The 10572-nt window shown below is 46.9% G+C and overlaps 1 protein-coding gene across 1 annotated transcript in view; it reads right to left on the reverse strand.

Moving 5' to 3' along the window:
• Positions 1–2322: 2322 nt before the first annotated feature.
• CD82 (CD82 molecule) overlaps positions 2323–10572 on the reverse strand; it is a 19414-nt gene continuing 11164 nt past the window's right edge. Inside the window, exons 5-8 of the mRNA XM_009697080.1 lie at positions 6036–6143; positions 3553–3744; positions 3176–3259; positions 2323–2653 (exon numbers count right to left, since the gene is read on the reverse strand). Of these exons, the coding sequence (XP_009695382.1) occupies positions 2576–2653; positions 3176–3259; positions 3553–3744; positions 6036–6143 (462 nt within the window). The 3' untranslated portion in view covers positions 2323–2575. The remainder of the gene's footprint in view (positions 2654–3175; positions 3260–3552; positions 3745–6035; positions 6144–10572) is intronic.

The raw sequence follows: 10572 nt of genomic DNA on the forward strand, positions 1-10572 counted from the left end.
GGAGGCAGGAGTCTACTGAAGGTGAGTAGGAAGACGAAAAAGTGACAAAGCTAAGCTAGCAAGAGCTGTATGCACTGTGGGCATAGCAGCAAGCTTGTATTTTGTCAGAGGTAGTCCCCGAGGCTTATGACCTCATACAGCGCAGACTGTACAGACTTGAAGTGGCATCTTCAACTACAGAGATCACTTGGCTTCGGAGATCGCAGGTAATTCAGAGGAACTACCATTCAGCCAGCTCACCCTAGGACAGACATCATAAAACAAGGCAAAGTTAAAGGCATATAGCCTAGGAAAATTGTCACCTCCTTTTGCTGGGCAATACCTTCACAGTCCACACTGATCTCAGACATGGGCCTCAGAACAGCTTTTGACCAGCCCTTCCCTACCTTGAACAAACAAGGTGTCAGCAATCCACATGGAAAGCAGAAGGGGGTGGAGGAAGTAAGCGGAAACCACTGCAATGCACAAGTCATAGACAGAGATATGGGTTTTTTTAGCAAAGTCTTTATTACAGAAATATTCACCCTCTAGACTTTTATATCTGTACATGCATTTCTTCCAGTAGGAAGATGTTGCTAAAAACAGACAAAAAACCAAAAAAGAAACCCAGCATGGGCTCCTTTTTACTTGCTGCTCGGCATTGGCATCTGTAACTGAACAAGAACCTTACAAATAAGAACACGTTAGAGAATAGACTGTGTGCTACAAACGCTAGCAAGCTTTACTGCTAAGAAGAGTGCCTTTTGCTATAGCAAAGTCAGCTTGAAGGATCTGTGCAGGAGGGGGCAGGTGTCTCAAAATAGCAAAGCCTTATCAGACCTCCATAAAAACCAGTTGCCCAGTTGTATTTTCTCTCCCCAATCACTGCTGTGTCCAGAGATAAGGACAGAGCAGGGACCCAGTGCTGGGGCCCTGATCCCCAGCATGAGCCTTTCTTCCCAGAAGGAAAGCTTGAGTAGGTAGTGAAGCCATCCCTTGGAACTGCTACTAGGGTTATTTCTACCAACCCCACCCCTGACAAGAGACAGTCCTGGGACCACCTCTGTAAGGCAAAGGCTCTCACCAAGTACTTTCATCAGGTCTCAGGCAAAGACCGTCCACTTCTCTCATCCAGCTTCTTGCTGTCAGGGTGATTTGCACACACATGCAACTGCAGGAAATCCGTTGTGCCCAAGCCACCTCTAAGACAGAGGATTTGCACCCAGCTCCCTTATCCAAGAAGTTGGGGCAGTTTTTCCACATATATTTCCTACCTTCCTCTGCTCTACACCACTCCTTGCTGCCAGCCATTGGCTGAACAGAGCGAACAGCCCAACCATTAAGTACAGAAACCACCCAGCCTGCACGATTGCAAAACCAGCTATTTATCTGCTGCAGTGCTTACACTCGAGACAGAGCTCAGAATGCAGCAACAGCTCCAGATTGCAGCGGAGTCAGAAGACTGGACAACTAAACCAAAAGCAACTTACCCTTGCATCCAAACTACAGAACCTAAACTGCGCACTGGTAGCAGTGTTATCTCCAATATAGCATGTCAGCAATCCAGTCAGATCCCTCCATATTCATGATTTAAAAAAACCACACAGCTAACAGATTTTATGTTCATAAAGAGGGCAGGGGAAGAATTGAGTTAATTGTAACTTCTGTAAAAGTTGGCAACCCAATAATGCAACCAGCAGAGCCAGTCTGGGGCCGAGTCCACACTACACAGCAGTCTCCAAAGTGCCTCCAAGCTGACAGGAGCCAGCAAAGCAGTGCTAGGGAGAGAGGAAAAGGTAAAGAGGCAAGTGGGAGAAACATGTAAGTGTCAAATCCAGAACCCAAGGGACCCATTCCAGAAGCAGCTGAGCACCACCACCAGTCTGCTAGGCCAGACTAGGAATAGGTAGGCTTGGCTCCCTCCCGGTAGCTTCTCATCACGTTCAAAGCGAAGAGCTCTGCTGAAGGCAAGGCATAGCTGACTCCAGAAGCAGGAGAAGCGAGTACGATGGTAGCAGTCAATATTTCAGATGAAAGCCTAGGCTGGAAGATGCATAGTAGGAGCTGAATCAAGTTAACCGCAAGGGAGCAGAAGGCCTATAAAGCACAACTAGTTACCACAAGTCAGTGAAGCTACCAAAGCACTGGAATCTCAACAGCAATCCTGGCTCATGGGACAAAGAGATGGGACTTCCGGAGGTAGGGGGAAAGATGTGTGGGAAGAGAACAAGGGGGGAGAGGAGTTATTTTATGTTAGGCCCAGCGGGTTGTAGAATGGAGATATGAACAGTATCATTTAACACAGAGCAGGCAGCAAAAGCATTGTCCCCTCAGGTTAATCGGTGTCTCATGTGATACGAGACAGTTAAGTTCTGCGTCTTGAAGTAGAAATAATCCAGAGGCAGGATGCAGGTGGCCCAAGGGCTCTATTGCCAGAAGATCAGGCTGTATCGCAGCTCTAACAGTTCTTAGCAGAGTGGTGTCAGAAATGGGATGTCACAGGAATAATGGTCAATGGTTGGACAGTCTGGGTATGAGGCAGGAATGTTCCGTTTGCTCCTTTCTCTGTGGTGCCGTAGCTCCGGAGTCAATCAGCTCAAGACTTGGGCACTTTGGTGTAGTCTTCGCTGTGTATGTTCTTGCAAAGCGAAATGGACAGTATCATCCCCAGCAGCTGGAATAAGTAATGAAGCATGGGAGAAAAAAAAAAAAGGAAAAAATCAGCAGTCAGACAGATAAGGTGGGAAGAAAGGGTGACACAGGGGAGCAGAATACAGTGGTCTCCTTTTAATGACACCAGAGGTGAACAGAGTTGGTCCCCAGTGCAAGAAAAATGCAATCATTGGGATGACAAAAATAGTTCACTGCAAAAAGACATGCCTTCATCTGGAATCTATGTTATGGGCTTTTTAAGGCAAAAAGCGGGATCATGCTAGTGGGATGTTGCTTGTCTTATTCCTCCTGTTTATGCATACAGTGAATTGCCAAGCATCAAACACAGAAGCAGGAACCACAAGTAGACAGAGTTTTGTTCAATTTTAGTCCAACAGAAGCAGCAGTTCAAAGCTCCAGGTAGACACAACCAAGAGCTAGAACTGCACTACCATTAAACCAAGTGTCTATTACTTAAAAAAACAGCTGTGCTTTTAAGTCTCCATGGTAAAATATTATAGGTTCACATCAGGGAGTGACTTACCTCTATAACAGCAACACCGGTGCAGACCCCAAGAATGACACCAAGGTTGTCCTTCAACCATTTCTCTACACCATCCATGCATCCCTAAGGAGAAAACACGGTCACAAGGGAAAGAAGCACAAATCTAAGTATCTCAAGACTGAAAAAAATAATCTGTAACATCTCCTCGTGCATGCAGGGATTATCCTAGTTACATGCTATACCAAGTTTCACAGTAGCTTTAGCAAAAGTGGGCAGGATCCCTGTCCCCCCTTGCTGCAATTTCCACGGGTTACTTCACTTTTTTCATGTCAGTATTGCTTGCTCTAAATTCCCAGAGGAACAAAGACAAGGCGACTTCAGTGGAAGCTTCACAGAGCCCAGACATACCCACTCACCTGCTCATGAACAGGCCAGTCAGCGTATGTTGCAGTGCTGTTGACAGGGACATCCAGGTTACAGAAACCGTTTTCTACCTGAAAGTCCTTGGAGCTGTTGGAGCAGGAGCAGGGATACGCAGTCATACTTCGATTGATAAGAATCTCATTATTTTCCCAGTCCTTTGCACCAGTCCAGCCACAGCAGGCAATCTAATAAGCAGAAAGAGATCATCATGGTCTTACACTTTGCACCGGCAACATACCGCACATGAAAACAGGCAGTGGAAGAAGTACACAAGAGCTTTCCATCTAACAACAACAGTCAGGCCATACAGTTTGTGTGAGTTAGTCACATTAGAACATCACCCTGGTTACCAGATGACAACCTTTGCACAGGGCTGTCCAGAAGACGAGGGCATTTCTTCCTACAAAAGCAGCACTCTGCTAGCAAGACAAGAGTTAAAGGGCCACTTTGAGCAGACTTTGAGCACTGGAGACTATGATGTGCCCAGGTCATCCATAAAGTTCTAGCACACCAGTCATGTTAGAATACGAATCCTTCACAAGCCTTACTGCATGAGGCCTAGATATGCAGATTTCAGCAGGCCTTACAGCTTGACATCAATTCTACAGACTAATTTTCATTAGGTTTTGCAGACTAAATAATAGCAAACCTCATCTTATTTCCAGGTGACAATGCTAAACAGAGGTAAAAGTGCAAAACAGATGTTGCTGGTGGGTCAGCTGGAGGAGGGCAGTTGTCCTGTATGACAGGTTTAGGAAATTACTTTTTTTTTTTCAGTCCCTCCAGTTCATCGTCAGCAGATTGATTTGGTCAGGGAGAAGGCAGGCAAGAGATTAACGTGTTGACAAAACATCACGTGTATTCAAAGACATCTTAAAAAGATTACTATCGAGTCTCCTGCTAGCCAATTCCATAGGCTTAAATGCTAAGACTTCGTTTCTCTTTGAGTAGCCCACATTTTTTGATCAGACATGAAGCAGGAACTTTTCATGTCCTGGTTCCCAACTGCAAGGTACCACTGATCTTAGCTGTGGCCCCCGGGGGACACCAGCAGCCACCGCACGATGGCGTTGACATGCCACCGAGCCCCAGCAAGTCACAACAAACTTGCACCCATCCGGTTGCAATTGGGACTGGCTGGAAGAAAGGATGCAGAAAATTTTCCATCCAAAGAAACATTTACATTCCTATACAGCCACGTGATAAAACTGCAGTTGCTGGAGGGGAAAGCACATTGGGAATTCCAACAAAGACTAAGATCTTCTCTCAAGCATGGATCCCAGTGTTTGCAGGGTGGTACAGAGCAGAAAGGCTATCAAACTTGAAGTGGAAGTTTAGGGAAAATCCCCCTCTGCTCAGAAAGGAAAAGTAATGCTTCAGTCTGACATAACAGACATGAGAGCAGAGGTACAAACAGCTGAACACCCACACCAGGACAAGCACTTGATTTCCAGACAAGTGTTGAAGATCCAGCCTCCAGAAGGAACTACCTCTGCCTCACAGAGGTTTGGACTTTAACTCCAAGACTGGTCTACAGAACACCCAATCCTTTCAAATGCTAACTCTAATGTATGAGAAGAATTAGACTCCTAACACTTGACCCCTCCACCTGTACAAAACCTTCTTCTTTTGTTCCTACATAAAAGGAGGGCTCAAGCAAGATCCTCTCTCCACAGCAGGCTCAGGCTTCTCAAGTCCACTAGCAAGGAGATGCAACCACAGTGATAAAATATAAATAAATCATTCTCCCTCCAAGGAGGAGAAATACTGCAGGCCAGTGTTTTGCAGACCAAAGAACAGACAGAAGAAATATGCTATTACTTGTACTTCCTACACATCAGTCCCATGCTGGGCATGTATTTAACCACAACAGCCAGCCAGCTCTCCAGCTTGTGGTTTGGCAGTAAACAGCTATCACGACTCCAGTGTGCCTGAACGCTGACCTAGTTGCTCAAGCTCTGACCCTGATGCTAAAACAGAAACCATGGGCAGCTGGATGGCTCCCAAGAACACTGACACTTGCAGAAGAGCCATCACAATAAGCAAGCAATAGGCACCAAGTATTAAGGCAGGCAGCGCTGCTGACTTGCCTGGCAATAAGCTAAGGACTTGACTTGCTACAAAACCAGTATGAACTGTGGCTTTCACACAGGCTAGTATTCTGTAGGCTCTGCAGACAAAGAGAAGTTTTGGGGTGCCACTTGACAGGCCAGATACATTAGGCCATGCAGCCAATACTAGCTAGTCCTAACAGTCAGCATGCAGGAATTGTTCAGGGTCCTACCTAGTAACAGCAAGACAGTTTTCTGCTCAGCAGGCACCAAACCTCACAGGCAAGTCTGTGTATCAGCCAGACCAATGTGTTACAGTATTGCCTCTTGCAATACCTGTTTCCCTGTCCTCAGCCTAGTTTTAATGGCCATTGACTGCACTGACAAACAGCATCATCTGCCTCTTGCTGTCTGCCATGACTCACCTGTGTTTGCACATAGTCCCATGCATCTTGTAAGTTCCTCTCATCATCATTCAAAGGGTCATAAGTTTCAATCAGATTTTCAACTATGTGGGACAACTCTTCTTTCAGCTGGCAAGGAAAAACAGGCAGGAGAGTTAGATTAGTCAATTCTTTGTAGCCTTTTCTTTGAGGCTTAGGGTGCATATATGCAAGCTTCGGTCACTCAAAAAAGCTATCTGCAAAAGTAACAAATACAGATAAGGTCATACATACAGCCTCAGTCTTGAAGGGAAGGCAAGACAGCAGCTTTGCTATGCAATGCAACAACCAAAGCACCAGTAACTTCCCAGCAAGTCCTTGCCCAGGCACCGAGAAGGGCTACAAACCTGACTAGCAATAAGGAAACGGAACTGGGTACGGGTATGTGAGACTCAGGCTGAACAACTGCTGCCTGCCCCAGACAAGACAGAGGTGAAAGGTAAGTGCAAGCTGAAGGATAACACTGCTTTAGTACTGACAGGTAACGTATCTCTAACCTTGCAGTGTAAGCGGGACTCTGGTCCAAAAATCTTAGTCAGTGCAGTTCATCTCCCCCACTCAGGAAAGGTGTGAGTCACTGCTCCTCTACGCAGCTGGGTTTTCTGACACACAGCTGGTGGAAACTTCCCTTTCATCTGCCTCTCCCCAAACTCCCACAACCGCTGCTTCTACATTAAGACAGGAAGTACTACAACTATCTAAACCACTCATTAGCAGACTTATCACAAAGTTCAGGTATATCAAATCATTCCTTCATCCCCATTCCTTATCGAGAAGTTTTTACAACACCTTTCAGTTTGATGAGAAGTGCAAGCTACCACCCAGCAGACTCCTTCACCTTTTTCCTCCCACCTCCTTCCAAAGCTCTTCTCAGGCAGCCTGCATGCGAGGACAGCTCTTACTGCTAAGGACAGACTCCGATCACAAGAGGCTGGAGAGAAGTGTCCGTAGACTGCTTGAGGGATGGGATAGACTTAAATCAGCCTGAGCACCAGGATGTTCCCATCCCATGTATTATATTACCTCTTTGTCTGTGGTGCTACAGCATATTTCAGATTAGTGAAAACTGTTTCTACCTTTTCTTCTACTGTTGAGCATTGCAAGTGACCATGGCAAACCCAGGGTCACCCAGCAAGAAGCAGCAGTGCCTACTGTTACAGAGAAGCTTCTCTACATCAGCAACTCTTCTTCCTAGGAAAACTGCAGCTCAGCGCTCTGGGATCAGCTATGTCAAGCCAGACAGATGGGAGCTGCGTGATCTTTCTTCTCATGATATCTAGCTCTTACCCTTTTAATTACTTTGCTTCCCCTTTTTCTTCCCTTCAAATCAAGGCAACCTGACCTGGTTCTCACTAATGAGATTGACCTTGGCTGTTGCCATAAGCCTTACCAGTTACTGAACCTCTGAGTTCCCACCCTCGCCCCTCCCACACGCTCGCACTTGCTGCTCTGCCTGCAAAGGGAGGCAAAGGAGAGCTGGCTTGCTTCTCCTACCCTGGGCCCATCTAGCCCCTTGGCTATCAGGCCAGGCAGAGCCTAGTGTCACCTCTGCAAGAATCCCGGGCAGTGCCTTTGTCCTCCATCCCAGGACCCCACCACAAGCAAAGACAGGGCTTGAACTTGATGTCCTCAGTCACAGCTGCATAGCGAAGATCTATGTCTGCTCTTCCTCTACTCTTACACGAGAACAGGTGAGAAGTCTTACAAACAGCTCTGATTTCAAAAAGTGAGGCATTTCAGTTGAAGAAAAAACACTCAGGCATTCTTAGGTGTTTCAGAAAGTAATGGGAGAAAGGGGGAATATTATGCAAACAATAGTACAGCTTTGGAAAACACACACAGGCAGCTTGTTCATGGGTTTAACTGGCAGAACAGCCCAAAGGGGAAACACAGGCACCTGCAGCTGATCACCCTTCTGCACTTGGCAGAGGAAAACCGAAAGAGCAACAAGCTAGAGAGGCATTTTGAACACTTAAGGTAGGCTTTCAACATCCCCACCATCTTCACCCATTAAAGACCTGTCAGGACTCATAGCACAATTGCTCTGAGACATGGCTACACCCTTGCTTTCTGGGCTCCTGCTGCTTCTCAGCTCTAGCTAGCCTGGTGTCAGAGGGCACAACCCTGCTACCCCACAGCAGAAGCATTCAAAGCCAAGGCACTAAAGCCACAGACCACTGCCAGAAAAAGCACCAGGGCTATCAGTCTCCCTTTCACATGGGCTTACTGAAGAGGGAGCTGGGGAAAGTCAAACAGAGGCAAGAGCATAGGTCTTTGATTCCAGTCTTGATCACAGAATGAATCACGCAGGCTTCCTCCACAGTCAGTCATCTATCCTGACCGTTTGTCTGAGACTCAAGCTAGACCCTTCTCCCAGCATTTATTAGCATCTACCTTGCACATGAAAATAGCCTCAAAAAACCAGGAGGGGAGTCTCACTCCCCCCCAGTCACTTCAGATTCTGAAACTAATTCCTAGTCCATAGCCCCAGACAAGTTGCTGCATGCAATCACACAGGCCTGTTTGCTGCAAACAATGCTAGCAAGTAGGGCAATTCCCAAAAGACCACGGCTGTCCTTTGCTCAAGGCATTCCAAGACAAGCAGCACAGAACTGTGTGAACCAGACCCAGAGAGACCTTGCCCAGGCTCTCACCATGTTTAGGGCCTTGTGATCTGCTGGATGTAGGTGTGTAGCGACATTCAGTTCACAAAGCAGAATGCTGTTGGCAACATTTGTGACCTTACTATTTTGTCATGCCTAAAAAACCCCATCCCACAGTTTCAGGTGCCAACAGATCTAGGGAAACAGATGTTGCATCAACATCCTCCCAGTAGCACCAGGCAATTCCAGTCTGAAGGGGCATTCCTCTAGCAATGCCCATGGGGGACGCAAAGCAGCAGCCTTCCCGTCGGAGACTCAGCCTTTACAGTTATGCTAACTCTATTTCAGTATACTTTCATACATTGGGGTGGGGACTGAAAAAGAACAGATATTCCAACAAAAAACCCCATGAAGTGAATCTGTTCAATAGCTGCTAATCAAGAAAAGGGAAGGTAGAGGGGAGTATAACAATCCTGTCTACTCTCCTGCAGTGCAGAAATAAATACTTCAGTTACAAGAACTGGAGGGGCGAGTATCACCTTGCTACATTCTGGAACCAAGATCCTTTCCTCCACTCTTGTTATTCCTTGTTTTATATCTAACCAAGTTCCTGAAGTCGGAAAGAAATAAACACAAAGAACACAATAGACATCTAGGGAGTGGGTCTTGAGCAGCTTTCAGTTTGCTTCGCTGTGCTCCGAGCTGCCTCGGGATGACGCACATCAAGTGAAGCAGAGCAACATGCATATAGCATCACTGAAGCACGGCCACAAACCAGTATGTGGGAGGTTTTAGCCAAGACCTTCCTGAAAGTTTTTCTTAGTGCTCTAGGCAGGTACTTTGGAGGATCCCTGAAATACAAGGGCTCTAGAAGAGCTTTTCCATAAGTTTTGTTCACTGAGGACTGAACAGGAGCATCTGTTCAAAGCCCTCCTTCCCCTACCATTCTGCTGGATCTATATAAGTGATGCTCTCAGCTATGCCAGCTCCAAGGGCTGTGCAGAATAACTCCCAGCACTTTTATCCTCTGGTCTGACTCAGGTTCAAATGAAGAGCTACAGCTCAAAAGCTGGAGTTTTCCAGGGCAGAGTGACAGCTAAAGGAGAAACACCAACAGAGGTACGGAATTTCATGGTCCAAAGAGTCACATTTCCCCATTGCAGGGGAATGCCCATCCCCACACCTCCTCCTCTGCATTGGTCAGAGCTGTTTGTTGAGAATCCACAGCTTGTTTAAAGCTGTAACTTTACACACCAGCTAGTCTACGTTTCGGTTTCTCCTTCAGCTCCAGGCACCCCAGAGAGCAAGCTACGTTCACACCACATACAGCAAGGAACCCAGCCACCAGCTGCTCACAGTCACCGCAGCCACTTCTACAAAGCTCGTATCAGCTACATCGGGGCCAGGCACCTTCCCCTCACCCCTAAACTTCACCACCAAGCCTCATCCACAGCTTCCTCAACCACCTGCATTCTGTTACCACCTAGGAGGGCTGGCTTAGGAGAAGCAAGCACAGCCAAGCAGTGGTAGAGATACACAGTTATGTGGCAAAGGACAAGGTTACCCACAACTGGTACCAGAAACCTGCAGACCAGGACAGAAGCCAGTAGGGACCCCACAGTTATAAACTGCTCCCACTACATGAATGTGGCTCCCGGCTTAGCTGCCAAACAGCTGGAGGCCTGAGCAGGCACTGCCCTGGCCAGGGAACCCATAGCCAGGACAGGCTGTTGCAATGCACTTAAGTAGCTCAAAAGTTACTCCCTTTACACTACCAAGCCTATTGGAACTCTAGAAGAATATACTGTGAAACTACATTCCTGACAAAGAGATCCACTTCAAAATGTTAAACCACTTGGCTTTAAGCTCAAACTGTAGTATAGGAACCATCAGATACTTGGGTTTGCTCTCAGGGA

Source organism: Cariama cristata, unplaced genomic scaffold, assembly GCF_000690535.1.
Source record: "Cariama cristata isolate BGI_N322 unplaced genomic scaffold, ASM69053v1 scaffold23893, whole genome shotgun sequence".
NCBI lineage: Eukaryota > Metazoa > Chordata > Aves > Cariamiformes > Cariamidae > Cariama > Cariama cristata.